Genomic DNA, 17684 nt, shown 5'->3' with positions numbered 1-17684 from the left:
ATAGATTATTTACAGACACATTACACTTAGTCTGCCCGAGCATATGGGGTGACTGTGTAAGCTGCACCATATCCTCCGGTTGAGTTTGGGATCAGTTCTGCTGACTTGCTTGAACTGTTTTGAAAGAAGACATGTAGTGGCCCATAAAACACAAATTAGAGATACCCATGGATTCCACTTAGGCAAAGTAAAACTATCTAGATATGTGAGCAAGGACTAATTTCTTTAGCAGTAGGTGATGCTCCAAACAGGCAGGGGTAAGCTGAAAGATCTAAGCCTTTTGAAGGCCAATGTCAAATGCAGACAGCATTTTTTATTCAGTAACAGCCTGGCTGTGGGTTCATAGCCTTATATTTCTGGCATTCCAACCAGGTCCAACCCAAAACTGACCCATCTTTCTGCAGCTGTTGTCCTTATATAAATTAGCATGGAAAATGCTCTGTGGGAATAACTTGTCTCCAGTTGTAAGTGCCCCAAGTATTACCCAGTCAGAGCAGAGATCACCTCAGGGAACACCTCAGAATAATATCCAGTTATCCAGCGTAATCTTTTTGGCATGGAAGTAATGGGAAAAGGTAACAATATAATGTAAAAGCTGCATCCACCAGCTTGAATTCTGATTTTTAAAGGAACTATTCTCCACCTCTTCCACATTTTTTCTTGTATAATCAAGCAGTCTTCGATCAAATCAACTCATTGGTCTGGTACAAATGATTCAAGGATCCTTGGCCTCTATATCCAGTTGCATGCTCTCTCCTCATTACCAACAAGCAAGGAACATGCCTGTATGTTAAATATAGTCAAATTTCTATGAAAGAGAAAGAAAAGAACAAAGAGGAAGAGAGTTCTATTTCAAGAAAACAGAAATGAGAGTGGTTCTGGGTTGTGGGTGGGAAATCCTAGCACATGATCCTTGTCATGTGTGCACAGTGGCAGAAATATAATAGCCCAAACAAGTGAGAGACAGGTCAGTAATAAAACAGGAAAGCATAATTAACAGCCCTGATATTCTCTGTCATGGACCCCAACCTAGGCAGAATATCATCATGAGGGTGAATGCCTTGCTATATGGCATAAATACCAGTATTTCTGAGTTGTTTTTATTGTGGCTGAGGAAAGGCCTCTGCTGGAGAGTTATATTGTCTTCTCAATTTTGTAAACTACGGAATGGCTGAAAGGATTTAATCAGTTTTTGAACACTGCTACAGAAAACATTTCCATTCTTCACATTTCCTGTTCTATTATATTTGTAAGAATAAGCTATAGATTTTTACCACATATGCTGTTTTGGGGAGTAAACAGCAGTAACAAGTTTTCTTAGGGCATCAAAAGTCAAACAAAGGCAAACTGGTGAGAAGTGGAACAGACTGAGGAGAATTCAAGCAGAAAGAATGCATCCCATAAACACACTGTATGCAACATGCAGGATCTTTTGTACTCTTCTCCTGAGGCAAATTCAAAGTATTTTCTAGGGACAAAAGGACATTTATAATTTTTAAGCCTGTTTCTAGAAAAGAAATTTGCAAACCTGTTCGAGATACCTAAATTTTCTATATGGTGATATTTACGGCACGTGGTATCTAGTGGGGAGTGACATACATCATTTTTTTTCCAGATTATCCTGCATGTGTGAAACTGTTTCCTGAAAGATGTTCCATTTGGCATGGATAACTGACTGTCTCTTTTGGTTTAAAATAATGATGATGTTGATGCCATGCATAATAGCAATTGCTAAAAGGATGTGAGTCACCAAACTAATCATGGTTTGCTGACTTGTAACAGTAGCAACCCAAACTTAGGACTAAACTCAGCTGTCCCGTATAAGTTCACATCTAACTTTAGCCCTAACATAAACTGTATGGAAAACTTTGAGCAAAAAGTCTGTCTTCATCATCTAGCTCCTGAACTAAATGCAGTTTCCTAGACACTATAGAGTTCATCTTACTGATATTCAAAATAAGCTCCATCCTCCTTGCTGATAGCTCTAAGCAAGCAGTTCTTCATCTCCCAAAAACTAATACTATTTTTCCAAACATCTCTTATTTTACTCCAGTAAATGAAGGACTGATCTTGGCTCATCTTTGCTAGCAAATTTATTATCAAAGCCTAATTCTAGCCATAAGTTTAACCTGTTAGCTCTCAGCTTGTGGTTTACAGCAGTCCAAAGCACAATTGTTCATCAGTGCCTGATGGCATCAACAGTAAATTTATCTTGTCTGCTTTTTGAACACCTTTCTGAACAATGGCTTGTATACTCAAGAACCCTACCCTGAAAATTAACCTCAGTCCTCACTTTGACTGTTGTGTTGATCCTAAGGAGGAAATCCATCTCCACTCCTCTCTAAAACGGAGCACAGTCTGCATTACCCCAATAGATTCTGTTGTAAACTTAATGTGACCACCCCATCAGACTCAGGCCTGAACTTAACTCGCCTACCCTGGTAGAATCCAAACTCTAACACTAATTCTACCATGGCCATAATTTTAATGCTGAGAATAGATCTTTATTATCTCAAAAGATGAACACAATTGGCAAACTTGATGTTATGAGCGCTACTGTGAACCCAGAAACCTAATATAAACTCTAGCCTAACCTACAGAGTCACAACCCAAAGCCACAACCTACAGGATTCACAACCCAAAGCTCAGCCTGCTTCCTAACTCTGCACCTATTCTTGAATCTCCTGTCAACTTGAAGTAAGCAGTCACTTTCAGCCTTACATATCCATAGCCTCTGATGATGCCTCCCTGAATTCATGCAAATTAGTCCATGTAAAATAGGCCTAGCAACAGCCCCAGTGAGTTTCAATCCTAACCATTGAAAATTCTAATCCTACTCATAGCAGGAATTCTGTTGTAAATCATAAGGGGAAACGAAAGTTGTCTGAAAACTAAATAGGCTCCAACTCTCTCTCAGTATGAGCACGTGTTACTTAGTGCAGTCCCACAACCAACTTCCTTAACCTCAGTGAGTCTCAGACTTGAGCCTACCTGTAACTCAAACCTTAAATAGTAGAGCCTCCCATTCACCAGCTTCATATTCTTCACGTGCCACTAACACTCAAAAAGCTCATTGTAGCTGAAACCTGGTATTCACTTCTGTCTCTTTTAAGTCCAAACCATAACCTCAGTTGTAATCATACACCTAGGAATTCAAATACTGCTGTAAGATTTGAAAGGCAAGTTTTTTGCTTGACATATAACTAAAAAAAGATTTCTGCAAAACTGCCTGCTCAATCTATTCCCTAAAATCAAGACCATATCCATTTTGCTTCTCCAATGAAAACTAATCTTGTCCCACCATAAAGGTCCTAAAATCAGAACTGATAATTTGGCTGACAATACATGAAGAGCTTCTGCTGCTTAATTAGTTCTGCAAATGCTGCTGACAGTAATTACAGCCTTCTTTGTGTCAATAACTAAGTCAGCATCCCTCAAAAAAGATTGAGGGCCTTATTTGCCTTTTAGTTATGTCACTTCTGCATCACTGTAATTTCACTGATAACAGTAGAATTACCCTTGATTTAAACTAATATAAATGAAAGAAGAATCAGATGCATAGACAGCAATAACAAATGTGGGCAATTCTTGGGGGACTGGTTTTGGATCCTCTTTTCTTGGATTGTGAGCGTATTTCAAAATTATGCATTTAAAAATGCTAGCATGTGGAGGTGTAATATATCAGTACAAGAAAACTATCTTGTTATTTTATATATTTAATATATTATTTATGTATTTAATATATTATGTTGTTTATCTTGTTATTGCTAAACTGATAGCTTTTCAAGAGACAGGGCTTATTTGCATTACCATTGCTCCTTAGGATTACAAATTAATGGAGGCTATATTGTTCTCTGTCACTGTCCCCAATATGACAATTTTTCATCCAAGTCTGACTACTGGTTAACTTTCATCACCCAAATCTTCCTTTCTGACTTGTCCCTAACACAAGGCCATCATGTTCTCCGAGGCATATTCTACACTGAGACTGCAGATTTCAGCACTGAAATGAAGTGACTCTTGAGTCCAAGAACAATCAGTTTGTCTTTTGACTTCTCTCACAGTCAGTACTTGACTCTGTGACAGGTGATCCTGTTCTCACTTTTTTATGTGTACTATTTCTTCATCTCTCCCTTTCTATTAGAAAGCCATTATTAGGGAGACTTATTAAACCTTTTCTTATTTTGGATGTGCTAAATTAAAGTAGCCAGAAGAAATTTGAAATTGTTCCTCTCTTTTTTTTTTTTTTTTGCCAGTAATGAGGCTCTCAAGGTTTGTATTGAATTTTTTACCTTTCAGAACAGAGCAAATTAAATTAGATGTTGCCTGGTTGTTACGATAGTCAGTGGGATATCCTGTGGAGAGGATCTGAAACCCTGCGGTATAGCAGAGCTACGATGGAGCCGAGAGTAGGAATTAAAGAAGGCAGCTGAGTCATGAGGTGCACAGCAAGACATCTTCCTAATTCCCTCCCAGTGACACACTGAATGAGTATAAGCCTGAAAAGCATATTTTTTAGACTTTGCATTTTGGGAACGAGGTCTGAAAACTATAATTAAAACCCATAATGCTATCTGTATTTAGGTCTTTAATGCAAATGAATTCATCGACCTGGCATGTAAACTGTCTCAACCACTTGATGTCCAAGGTGATAAGCTCAGAAATGTAACACTTAAGTGATCACAGACATACAAAGATATACAAATACGGTTTAAAACTTTAAGACGTTTACAAGCCCAAAGGATATTACGACATATTTTATGGAACTAGATACTCCATACCAAATACTAGACCATGTAATGACTTAAAACCCTGCACCTTTACATCCGCAACATACTTTGAAAAATAAATAGCAAATATAGACAATGATTACACAGTTTATTCTATTTTAAAATAATACCATACTGAACCCTGATAGGAAAACGCCAGGAAAAATATGGTCTATCTCAGCATTCTGAAATTAGTTGCGTTTTTCAAATTTTTTATTGGAGTTAGTTGTTACTAAAGAAGCATAGGCTAGGTGGTTTCACTATATTGTGCAATGAAATTAATACACAGAGTATCAGCGTGCAGTATAAGGATGAAATGGATGAAATCTCCTCAGTGTAAAAACAATTATGTTACTGAGGCTACAAGAGTGAAGTCAGCATACCTATATGATTACAGGTATGAACATCTTCTGTATAAGAGACCAGAAATTAAAACAAAATGCAGGAACAACCAGACTTTCAGTAGAAAACAAAATCCAAACTCTAGTCACAATCTGGAAATAATGTTAATTTAAAAAAAATAATAATAATCATTTGATACTCTGATCTCTATGTTATTTGTCTCTATTTTTCTGTTATTCCTCTCTCTATGATATAGAGTCCTTCCATCTGCTAATGGATAGCAGATAACATCCAGACCAGATGTTAGGAATTTCCTAACTGCATAATTAGTGAAACACTGGAGGCAACAAACTGAAATGCTGTTGAATCTCCTTTACTGGAGCTTTTCAGTAAGAGGCAGCGTTCTGTCTTAGTGCTTGGAGATGTACTAAATGATCTGTTGAAGACCTTCCCAGCCCTGCATTTCTGTGATTCTGACTTGGAATAGCGATCCATTCTAAACTTGTATTAATCACTTAATGTGGAGGAAAGTTCAAGTCGGTTGCCTAATGACAGCTTCAGCTGATAAATGCTCAGAAGGACTTTAACCTTCCAACATTGTCCCACATTTATTACATGGTGCATTTGCTCATACTAGAAGAGGCTGAACACACTATTATTGCCAAGAGAACAGATATAACTAGCAGGTTTTTGAGGCAGTTACACCCTGACAATTTGTGACTTAATGACGAACCACAAAATTGCACTCTTATCACAGCCACGCTGGAACTGCTGATTTCCTGGGAAAACCCAAGTCTTCAGATAGTAACTTTAAAAACTGTTTCCAGATAGAGGCACTTCCCCATGTTCTTGTCCACCCTCATCATACCTGATTTCCTATACTCTAACTCATAGTTTTCCATGTAAGTAGAGTCCTCAGCTCCATGTAACCAGTTCACACAAACCTCTGGACAGTAGAGGTGGTCACATAGCACCTGCCCATTTTCTACATGAAGTAATACTATATTAATGCTGCACACAGGCATTTGTGGTTGGACCCTTCGTTAGTGCTTTTTAGACAAAAATTGCAGAACTTGACAATACTAAGTGTCTATTAATGACATTTTAAAAGATAAGAATGCCAGTGTTTGAGAAATAAAATTACAGTATAAACCATCTAATAGGTCCCTGTATTCTTAGTTAGATATTGCTGTCTTAATTTGATTAAGCCCATTGTGGAGAGATGTGGAAGAGGTGACTGCATGCTAGTGATGGTTGCAAGGTTCTAAAGGAGGGCATCAAATGAGTAATTTATCTCTGCAGATGATTTCCATAGATTATACTGGCTCTCAAAGAGTCCAGAATTTGATTTGGGGAATAAGACACCCTACCACATAGGGCGATGGATAAAAGGAGAAGAAACAACTGGGCATCAGGTTATAAATGGATACCAAGTTTCTGGGACGTGAAATTTATTTTTTAATGATTCTTCTTTAACATGACTTTGGGTCTTTGAAACATCAGTTTTCTTAGTGTCTCTTCACAGGCCTTGTTCTGTGGAAGTTAGCAGTGATGGTGGAAATGCTGGGATGCTCAGGTTAAAAGCCTTATAAAAATGAGGAGTATTATATTAACGTGACCTCCTTTTCAGTAATTCCAACCCAATCAATGCAACTAATTGCAGCAATAACAGTGCTTGCAGTTGGCATGTCCTGCTAGTGAAATCACCCGACGCCCAACACATTGTTTTCCCCTTGCCACTGCAGTTTCAGCACGCATGCAGCCACTATTTGGGGGACACAACACCTGGGGACATGCAAAGGGGCTGGGTTTTAAAAAAGCGTGGATGGGCACCAAGCCTGGTTTAAGCAGGGCCAACCCAACCTGCTGGAACTGAAGGGGCAGGACGTGGCTGCCAGCTCCGCTTAGTGTGGTGAAGGGCCTTGAACAAAAGTCCTGTGAGGAGCGGCTGAGGGAGCTGGGGGTGTTTGGTCTGGAGGCGGCTCAGGGGAGACCTTATTGCTCTCTGCAACTGCCTGAAAAGATGTGGGGAGCTGGGCGTCGGCCTCTTCTCACAGGTAACTAGTGATAGGACTAGAGGGAATGGCCTCAAGTTGCGCCAGGGGAGGCTCAGGTTGGAAATGAGGAGACATTTCTTCTCAGAGCAGTGAGGCACTGGGACGGGTTGCCCACGGAGGTGCTGGAGTCACCGTCCCTGGGGGTGTTCAAGGAAAGGTTGGACGTGGTGCTTAGGCACATGGCTTAGTGGGTGATAGTGGTGGTAGGGGCGCGGCTGCACCAGACGATCTCGGAGCCCCTTTCCCACCCCAACGACTCTCTGACTCCGACTCCCAGGCAGCGGCCTCCCCAGGCCGGGCCCCGCCTGCCGCCGCGGGGTCGCAGGTCGCGACGGGGCGGCGGGCAGAGGGGCCGGGTCACGTGACGGCGCCAAGATGGCGGCGCCGTGGCTGCGGAGCGGCGGCGGCCGCTGAGGGCGGAGGCGCGGCGCAGCTCCCGGGCGGCCCCGGCCCCGGCCCCGCCGGCCCCGTCGCCATGCAGCCCCCGGGCCGCGAGCAGGACGCCCGTACCAAGAGCATGTTCGTGTCGCGGGCCCTCGAGAAGATCCTGGCGGAGAAGGAGGCCAAGCGGCCCCCGCACGGGCAGCTGCGGAGAGCCTGCCAGGTGGCGCTGGGTGAGTCCGCCCCCGCCGGGCCGGGAGCCGCCGCCGCTGCTCGGCCCGGTCCTACCCGGCCCTGCTCGGGCTGTCACGGCACGTCCCGGCGGGGAACAGCCCCGCGGCCCCGGCCCAGGGCTCGGGAGGGGCGGGCAGCGCCGGTGCGAGGCGGGCAGCCCAGGCGCCGCCTGCATTCGGGGTCTGTGAAGCAGGAGGGGCGCGGGGCTGCCCCGCCGGGACTCAGCTGGGGGAAATCAGCTCCGAGCGTTTCGGCTGGGACACGGGGTGTTGGAGGGGCCCTTCTGCTGTCCTGGGCCTGGTAGTCCTCCCACACCTTCTGTCTGACTCATGGACTAGCTAAAAACTTGGGGCGGCCGCATATGGCGTGGTGTCTTGCACAACTGAGGCACTTTCTGCAAACTTCGTAGGCTGGTCTTCAAACCTGCAACTGCAAATCGGTCCTTTCATAGTACAGGACTAGGTGTTAAAGTTGTGAAAGCAGGTGGCATGACGTGCAGGGGAAAAACTAGGTAAAGCACTATGGCTCTTACAGGTAGAGTTTTCTGTGGCCTTTCTTATTCTACAGCACAGATCTCTCTTACAGTTTCACCTGGTTTGCACCAACATTTTTCCTTTAACTTGAGTGTATTTACTGTATGTAGAAAATTGAAACAGGAGAGACTGGCTGAGTAAGGACGCTGAGCAGAGGCAAGTCTTGTCGAATGTGTTATGAAAGCAAACTTGAAAAATAGCCATTGTTTTTACCTTCCTGCCCACAGTCCTTACCTTGAAGAAATCTGAAGGTGCTAACTACCTAGTGGTAACTACGTAGAAGTGTATTTTTTATTATTATTTAAAGTTGACATTGTGAGCAATAGAGATTACTTTTCCTACTTTCCGGACTTCCCCACCAACATCCACCCAACCTATTTACAAGACTGGAAACCTGCTTGTCTGCTACATAAATACTTTTTGAGAAAGGGAACTTTCTTGAAAGTTTAGTAGGAAGGTCTTCGTTTACTAGCACATCAAAGACTGTGATGCGAGAGGAGAAGTACTATGCAATAGCCACTTATTGGCATTTGTCTTTTGCATTATAGCTGTTTTACCTCTCAGTTTTTTAAGGTACAGTATGTTTGATGTCGGTTAATGCTTGTGACAATAGATATAAATGTTGTTAATCAGGCTGAAAAAAAAGTCTATGTACGACTTGACTGGACTAAAGCAGAGGTCAGCATGAATAGATAACCTTCTGTTACCCAACTCTCCTACACTAGTAGGGCCTTGATTACAGTTATATTTGGTAAATGTTACATCATTTCAAGTTGACAACATGAAGATAGTTCCTTACATTCATGTGTGCTTTTTATTTTTAAACTTTATTCTGTGTAGAATAGGCTCTGTTCTACTCAAATAGAAAACCAGTTTTACTTTACGTAAGCTTAATTAAGCTTATACTTTGTTAAATAAAACTGAGTTTAATTTCAAAAGTGTTAGCTTAATTATCAAGTCCTGTGCTGTAGTAAATATGCTAGGGAATGTGGGAAGAACATTACTTGCAGTCTAAAGAATTCAGGCCAGACTTTTTAATCTACACAAATGGTTTTGCAAGAAAGAAGCTGCAGTGTTTTCAATAATAGTAAAGTCCAGTTATCCTTTAATAATTAAGTCTGAGTACAATTAATTCAATTTGAGAGAAATGTAAAGTCAGCTTTATGGACCTGGTAACTGTGACAGATGTTGTCTTTTATTTTTCCATGTCATATTTCAAATAATGCCCCTCTACCTATGACTAAACTCCATTTGCTATGCTGTCTTCTTTATACAATGGTCTCTTTAATGGAGCCTTGAGCTATCATATCTTTTATAAAGCAGTCAGCATGGCACGGGTCACAAGTAAATTCTTGCTCTAAATAGAGAGGAACTGGTGTATTCTGGAACTACCTAATCTACCTAGCCTGCTGCTATTTCTATAGCTTCTGCTGTGGTGTTACTGGAGTAGTGTTTCTGTTAATTACACATGCTTTAAATTTTTGTTTGGTGAGACAGAGGAATATATTTCTAACTATGGGAATCATGTTCCTGTTTTCTCTTTTATTAGTTCATAATGTGTTTCACTGCTGAGATCTTAAGTAAGTTACCAGTGAAAATTGCTGTCATTCTTATCTAGGAAATACAGGTGATATTTAATTCTAAACTGCTGTTGCCCTGTTCTTCCATTCCCAATGTGTGCTTTACTGGAGCAGTAGTCTGCAGTTTCGGACTGCAAAATATCTTCATGACTTCGTAGAAATGAGAAGTGTTGTAGGCTCAAATAGGGTATAAACATGGGAAGGGTGAAAGGAGTGCTTATTCGCTCCTGAACTGTACAGGGCTTGTTAGCTTGCACTGTTGGCCCAAAGCAATGATAGATGTGTCCTTGGAAATGGGTTTGGTAACAAAACCATTTCTCAGTTATTTAAAAAAAAAAATTTTTTTGCTCTGTCCATCCCCTCTTGAAATATACAGGGTAAATGTTGAGTAAGCAGAGTTGAATGGATTCCTTCATTCAGCCTCTTGCTTCATCAGTAGGTGTAATGGTTGTATCCAGTGCTCTTAGTGCCAGTAAACCCCAGGAGAGGCGAGGAGAAATAAAGTTTTTAAACAGAGAAGCTGTTCTGCTCTGCCTTAGAAAACTGCAGTTTTTAAGAAAACTGGTTTTAAACAGACAGCCAGTGTATTGTATATAAATAGTTGCCTAATAAGCCCCTCTGTGGAGCTCTGGGCATACACAGTTCTTAGCAAGCCTACTGAAACAGTCTGTATCCTGAAGAATTTCCAGTGGAGTATAGGCAGCGTGTATCACAGCAGTTCGTATGGGTGAAACGCTAATTGTGTACCCGGGTCTCTCAAAGAAAGACTCTCAGAACTATTATATTAATCTTCCCCTACTAGGACCGGTTTTAATGACGTACTATGCAGCCAGCCTGGTTCTGTGACATTTGATTGCCTAGGCACTTCCACGTACATACCTTTGAGCTTTGTAAGCAACAGAATTTGTTTAGTTTGTTAATTAATTTAAAAAAAAATCTCTTCTGCCATGCCTTCGCTTAGGAATCTATATGTGTGTTTGTCTCTTGATAGAAATGACAAATGGCTAAAGTGAGTTTGTTTCTTGGTTTAGTAAAGCCTCTTTGCTGGTGTGCTTGGGGAGTGCTGGCACAAGGCAAGGTCTTGCTTCACTGTGGCAGCCTCCTGTAAAGGGCTCTCTCTACAGAGGGATAGAATCAATAAACATAGGATGTCTTTTTGCATGTTTGCTTTTTGTTTTAAATTTAAGGCAGCCTGGAATTAGGCAATGCAGTGGACTGTACCAAAAAAAAAAAAAAAAAGCCGGTTCTGCTGTGTGTTTGCATTGGCATTGCTTTCCAGTGTTCTGACAAGCTCTGGAATGACATTGCTCGTGTCCTTGTGCTAACAAACTGCCGCTCTCTGCACAGGAACTGGTTTGCTTCCACTGGGATGAACCTGACCATTCATTAGCACGGGGTGCATCCAGCTGCAAGCCAGCAATTGTCCTTCCTTTTAATACGTAGGTTTCAATATACGCAAACTTAAACTGTCTAACACAGAACAGGAGTTACTTTTGGCATGTGCTTCATGCCAAATGCTTTCATAACGGCAAAGAAGCTTTGGAAGAAATGGCTGCAAGGCCTCGCTGGCTGGTGGGAGCGCCGGAAGGCTTGCGCTGAGTGGGCAGCACACGTGGTGCGTGGAGCTGAAGATGCTGCTGGTTGAAGCAGATGGAGGCATGCTTCTGCGGTCTGCCCTTGAAAGTACCAGTTAGCTCTAGTACCACAAGCACCAAGTGCAGGGTCAGCAGTGCCCTGTGAAGGCCAGAAGCTGACCTGCGTTGGGACTGCTCCGCTCGCAGGAGGAAGGGGTGCAGCCACAGACCAGAAGCGTGGCGGTGGCTCAGGGCTGCTGCAGGCTGGCTCTGCCTGGGCTGGGCTTGGCGAGTGCCTCACGGTAACAGACTTCAGTTAGGCAACAGTTTGTTTCACTTGGCTTTTGGTGGTCAGACCACCAAATGAGCTCTTCAAATGTGGAGATTTCCAAACGATTTTGATGCAATCAGTAGCAGGGGCATGCCTGTAACTTGTTTTTGTCTTTTTACTTACTCTTTTCTGCCAGCGTTATTTATTAAAATGCTGTTGTGATGCAGACACTTTTATGCTGCTTTGGAAAACCCTTTATATAACAAAATTGTGGGGAACTTCATCAGCATTTGGTTAGATTTTGTTTTGTTTTGTTATTTAATTTATGGAAGATTTTGGAAAGTAAAATCATCATTGCTTTAATATGAGATACTATTCTTGTATTTTTTCTAGTGCAAGATCTAATATACCTATCTCAGTGAAGGTATTATTGAAATATTAAACCTAAGATGGGCCTGGATCATGTGTCCTTAAGGTTAAAACCTTCATTAAACTTGCGTTTAAAACAGTTTTTGCAATGCTGATTTGCTAGTTAACAATATGAGGCGGAGGGTGATTTGTGTGAAAGAAGAAAAAAGTCTTTCAGTTGTGTATAGAGAATTTTTTGGCGGTGCTGGTGGGGGAAAACACATCACTTCGTTACTCTATAAACATAGAATTGAGCACTTAGATTATTCTCAGCTATAGATGCTAATAATGAAACCTGTTTGCTTGTGCAGTATTAAATTTTACAAAACAACCTTTTATTTTCTTGGGTGGGCTCAGTGCTCCATGTTTTTAGTGCAGTTTGATTTTTTTTTTTTTATATAAACAACTTAATCTCTAGTTGAGGAATTTTTACTTTGGAGAAAATGCAGTCATCTCAACCCCACCCCAAGCTGCCCTCCCAACAAGCTCGTCCTGTGCCTCCCCCAGGACAGCACGGCAGAGCGAAGGTAGTGCCTGTCACCTTCAGCTCTCCTGCGAGCAGCTGAGTGCCTATAGAAGGAAGGATGCCAAACCCCAACTGACCCAAAGTTTGGGAGATAGCTGGCACTTTTTAGAGCCCAATTTAGTGGCAGAGGTGAGCAGGAGCAAATCTGGCTTAAGCAGCTGCAATGGTTATAGCTCAGGAGCTGAGAAATGGGGAAGGATAGGCAGAAGTGGTGACTTTTTTTTTTTTTTTTTAGTAAAAAGTGAATAGCTTATTTTAGGCATGCTTGTTTGCATGATTGGCTTAATTAGAAAACAGTGGACTTATAAACAGAGCCATGACCCATGGTGGGTCTGTGTTCAGTTTTGCTGTATTGTTCCATCAAATTTGGGGTGATAATGTTCATTTGGCTCTACTCGCATCTTTTATTACTAATGGGTGTCATTCTGCTTCTTTCCTGACCCTGTTGGCCTTCAGTAATGAGAGAATATGGCAGACAGAGTAGAAAGTCCGAGTCCTAGATGTAGTGGCTTGTACTACGGTTTGTAGTTATATGGGTTTCCTTGGCATTTTGCTTGCATTTTCTCTGTAAAACAGGAATAGTAGTGCTACAAAACTGGCATACTCTGCAAGGATTGATTCTTGTAATGCTCCTTGAACAAAAGGACTGTGCAAAACCCTATAATATGTATCTGTTGCAGTTCTTGTTCATTAATATGTTTTGCGTATTGATGCTTTTGAGATGAAAGAAGTCACAGGCAGCACTGAAGTCACCTAACTCAGTACAGTCCAAAACATTGGTTTCTTGCCAGGACTCTGAAGAGCCAGCACTGAGTGATCGATCAGTTTCCAATAACTTTGCAGTTTAAACAAGTTTCCTAGGTATGGTAACTTGCAGGGGCATGGGGTTGGATGGGAGGGACAGGATTCCAGATGGTATTAAAAATGTGTGTAGCTGTGCACCCTTACGGCATGTGCTGTATTTGCTCTGTGTCAGTGTTCAGTTTGTGTCTGGTGTAGTGCAGTCTGTATTGTGCATCATGGTGATGCATTAGAAATCTTCAAAAAAAAAAAACATGCTGGGATCTTAAGGATTTGCTGGTGTTTGTAATAGAAATGAGGGATGCATTTTTCCCGTATTTACTCTTACAAAAAGCTCCCCAAAACTGTAATTTCAAAAAGGAGGAGGAGGAGAGAAAAAAAAAAAAGCTGCTGGCAAGGTGCCAGCATCCATTTAATATTCCTTATCTCTGAGTAAGAGTTTGTTTATTCAGCTGATGTCATATTGTAAGGTTTGTCAGAAGCGAACTAACCAGCATTGTAGTTAACAGGAAGCTCTGATGCGTTGAACTAATGGTTCCTGCAGCGGCTTAAAGACTTCCTCAAACCTGAGCTCTCTGTGATGTAGGCTTACCCTAAAAGAAAAATTATACTTGGGTTGCTAGTTTTTTTTCTAAATATACCTTTTTATTAAGAATATTTAGGAAAAAAAGATAGCTTTTTCCTGTAGAAGTTGAGAGCTATGCCTTCCCATAAATTTTGCAATTGTCTATGGTCTCTGGCTTGGGATGCTGAAGAAGTTACAGGAAAGGAGTAGCTAATAATGAAGTGTAATGGTTTGAAACAGCTTTGCTTTATTACGCTTTCCATATTTGTGGTGATGTTATCAATAACATCTTAGGTGTTAACGTCTGAATTTTTCTTTCTTCCAGATGAAATAAAAACAGAGCTGGAAAAGCAAAGGTAAATTATTAATTGCTGTAATTTGCAGGAAAGCATCAAGTTGAATAATTTGGTAGTGGAAATGTAAGAGTACATACAAGTTACTGCAATGTACTTGTGAATATCCAGCTACTTACCTTTCTGCCATAAACATGATCTGGCCCATGTGTCCCAATTACACAATGTCTGTGGCTCTGGGTGCTCCAGCCATAACTGCCTTCTGAATTTCACTATGAAATAATTGCAAAACTTCTAAAAGGTGCTAATTTCTCACTTCCTGTTACTGTGCTTAATACAGTCTGATAGAATACCTACTGTTCCTAATGATTTGCTGTGTTTGGTGGTATATGATCCTAATTACATACATCAAGAATACCAATTTCAGTATTACTTATATTTAAATAAATTTTTAAATTAGATTTACGTAATTAAGTTCCTTAAACTTTTTAAAAAATGTTTTAGAACAACACTTTCAAAAATCATGGCACAGTGCTAGGAAATGAGCCCCCAAAATGTTTATTTTTTTCCTTACTGTTTTTCATACAGGTTCTGTTTAAGTAATTCAGGGTAACTTTGGAAATTTTATCATTAAATTATTCTGCAGTATTACAGGTAGTGGGACACTACTGGAGTGTAGTGGGGTAAGAGGTAAGCTGAAGGATAAATGGAAGAGGTCAGATGCAATATATGAAAATGTAAAGCTGTTTTAATGTGATTTTAAAGAAAATTGAACTTCCTAAAGAAAGCATGCATAAGAGAATACGTTACACTTTTATGGTTCTGTATACTATTCAGCTTTAATCAGAAAAGAGAGGATGGATAGCTTGCTGTGATATATGTATTTAGAAAAACTAACAGCTCTTCTCCTCTGACCTAGAGAAGGCACTGTTGCTCCACCAAAAGCAAACTTCATTGAAGCAGATAAGTACTTCCTTCCATTTGAGTTGGCCTGCCAGTCAAAGTCACCGCGCATTGTCAGTACTTCCCTGGATTGTTTACAGGTAAGCTTCAATTCGGACAGAGTGAAATGGAGTAACATGCAGTTACAAAAACCTTGCATGCTGTTGGCATTCTTTGAGCGCAGAAGGAATATTATCCTGAGAACATGCAGCTATGCAGATATCTGCTATGGGTGTTTGGATGCATAAACCATGCAAAACAGGTTATCATCACACTTGGCTCAAAGTGAATCTTGTGAAAGCAGGAAATGCACATGTGTTGTTCTGTAGTGAAACAAACATTCATTGAAGCTCATGGATGCTCACGTTATTCTGTAAAGATACTTCATCTGCGTTGCTTTGAAAGGTCTGTTTCCCATGGTGTCCCTTGTAATGCTGATGTGATGGGAGGTCGGACTTTGGGACTGTTCTACCTTGTTCCTCCTTAGATACTTTAAAAAAAAAAAAAAAGGCGACTTGACCTTAGCTAACTTCTTGGGCATAACTTTTCTATTGTGAATAGGTACAAAGACTGACAAAAAAAGGTTTTGTCTGGCTGTGGTAGAAAGAAATATTCTGAGTGGCAGAGGAGTGTGTATTGCTTATTAAGTCCTGTTTTGTCCACCTGTATGAACAAGACAAGTATTTAGGACCCAGACTACTGAAGGTGATAATTTTTATGTTAAAGTTGGTTAAGTGAGGTATGCTGCTTACCCCCCTGTCGCCCTTCTTATGCTGTACTTACCTGTATTTTACTAAACAGTATGTGATTGTCTGAGTCGTAGAACTAGTTTGTGTTCTTTTTACCTAGAAACTCATTGCATATGGACATATCACTGGCAATGCCCCAGATAGCGGAGCTCCTGGAAAACGACTGATTGACCGAATAGTTGATACAATTTGCAATTGCTTTCAGGGTCCTCAAACAGATGAAGGGGTACAACTGCAGATAATTAAGGTATTTTATTTGGCACATTTTGGCATGATTTTGATTTGCTATTTTTGTCTCGGATTTTGTAACTGAAAAAAATTAAAAGTGAAATGCTGCTTAGCTAATGTCATAAGAAATGGAGAAACTGGGTCCTATGTTGCTGAATTTAGGGAGGCTATCACAGGGTCAGAATTGATATGTGAAATAAATTTTCTTTTGGTGAAGCAGAATATAATGGAATAGTGTATAAACTTTGGTCCTACTTCCTGGAATGACCCCTGGACTGGAAACTTTATCTGGTAGAAATAGGACAGCTTGGTGTTCATCTTCTAGGTTAGTAATGCCCACGTTCATTAGGTCACTGAATTCCTATCACCCTTATACTATCACGCTGCGGAACTTCCAATTGAAGGCACTGCAAATGTAATGCAGTATCATGGACTGTTGCTCTAGTCTGTCTGCTCTCTTGTCCATTTTTCCAGAGCTGCAGCTCATCTTCTCAACAAGTCATAGGAGCACCAGTAGTGTGTGATCTGATTCTGATATCTATGTGAGCTAATGTAGCTGAGATTAGAAATTGGTGAACTTCTTAATAATCTAATGTGATAACATTTTAGGCCAACTGTCCCTTTTACAGAAATGAAGCTATAAACCGTAATAGTAACTGTTTAGTATAGAGGAGGAATTTCTCTCTCACTGGAAAACTAATTCTGACAAAAACACTTTAACAGGTCAGGAGAGAACAAAGATATATCTAAGTTCTGTTAAATTTTCTTTTACTTGAAATGTGGTTTCAGAAAACTTGTATTTCTTTATAAAGAAGTCTTATAAAAAGATCTATGTGTTTCGTAACAAAACCACAGATTTTTATGGAAGACCTACATTAAGTATATTGCCTCAGTTCTGTTGTTTTATGGAATTTTTCAGGCTCTCCTCACTGCAGTAACATCTCCGTATATAGAAATTCACGAAGGAACAGTTCTTCAAACAGTTAGAACCTGTTACAACATCTATCTGGCCAGTAAAAATCTTATTAATCAGACGACCGCCAAAGCTACACTTACACAGATGCTAAATGTCATTTTTACACGGATGGAAAATCAATCTGTATGTACCTATTACTTTTGCTTCTATCAAACATCTAAGCTTGACAAAGGAATAGAATTTTTTTTTTGTATAGGTCTGTCATTGTAGTTAGATATCTATTGATTTGAAATTTAAAACAACTGTTAAATCCTGCAGTGAAGCATATCGAAGTTATGGAATTCGACCAATTGGTTAAAAATAACACATGAAGCTTATTGCTGATAACAAGGTTTCACATTGTAGTTTTTGCTGAACAGCTTTGTACAAACAAATGATGAATTGCTTTTAAAATGAACTAGATACCAGAGTGGCTAAGCTAAAGCAAGTGTTTCTGACTGGAGCGGCTGAGTGAT

At 40.6% G+C, this 17684-nt stretch overlaps 1 protein-coding gene across 2 annotated transcripts in view; it reads left to right on the top strand.

The window, feature by feature from the left end:
* Nucleotides 1-17684, top strand: part of ARFGEF2 (ADP ribosylation factor guanine nucleotide exchange factor 2) — a 61441-nt gene that overhangs the window by 18008 nt on the left and 25749 nt on the right. Inside the window, exons 1-5 of one of the 2 annotated variants that reach the window (XM_035548317.2) lie at nucleotides 7521-7782; nucleotides 14367-14397; nucleotides 15254-15377; nucleotides 16126-16272; nucleotides 17173-17352. In XM_035548317.2, the coding sequence (XP_035404210.1) occupies nucleotides 7644-7782; nucleotides 14367-14397; nucleotides 15254-15377; nucleotides 16126-16272; nucleotides 17173-17352 (621 nt within the window). In that variant the 5' untranslated portion in view covers nucleotides 7521-7643. Of the gene's footprint in view, nucleotides 1-7520; nucleotides 7783-14366; nucleotides 14398-15253; nucleotides 15378-16125; nucleotides 16273-17172; nucleotides 17353-17684 lie in introns of those variants that run through there. The other variant, XM_035548318.1, reaches the window with a different exon arrangement.

Source organism: Cygnus atratus, chromosome 16 (genome assembly GCF_013377495.2).
Source record: "Cygnus atratus isolate AKBS03 ecotype Queensland, Australia chromosome 16, CAtr_DNAZoo_HiC_assembly, whole genome shotgun sequence".
Lineage (NCBI taxonomy): Eukaryota > Metazoa > Chordata > Aves > Anseriformes > Anatidae > Cygnus > Cygnus atratus.
The sequence above is the reverse complement of the archived record's forward strand: the minus strand, read 5'-3'. Positions and strand labels throughout refer to the sequence as shown.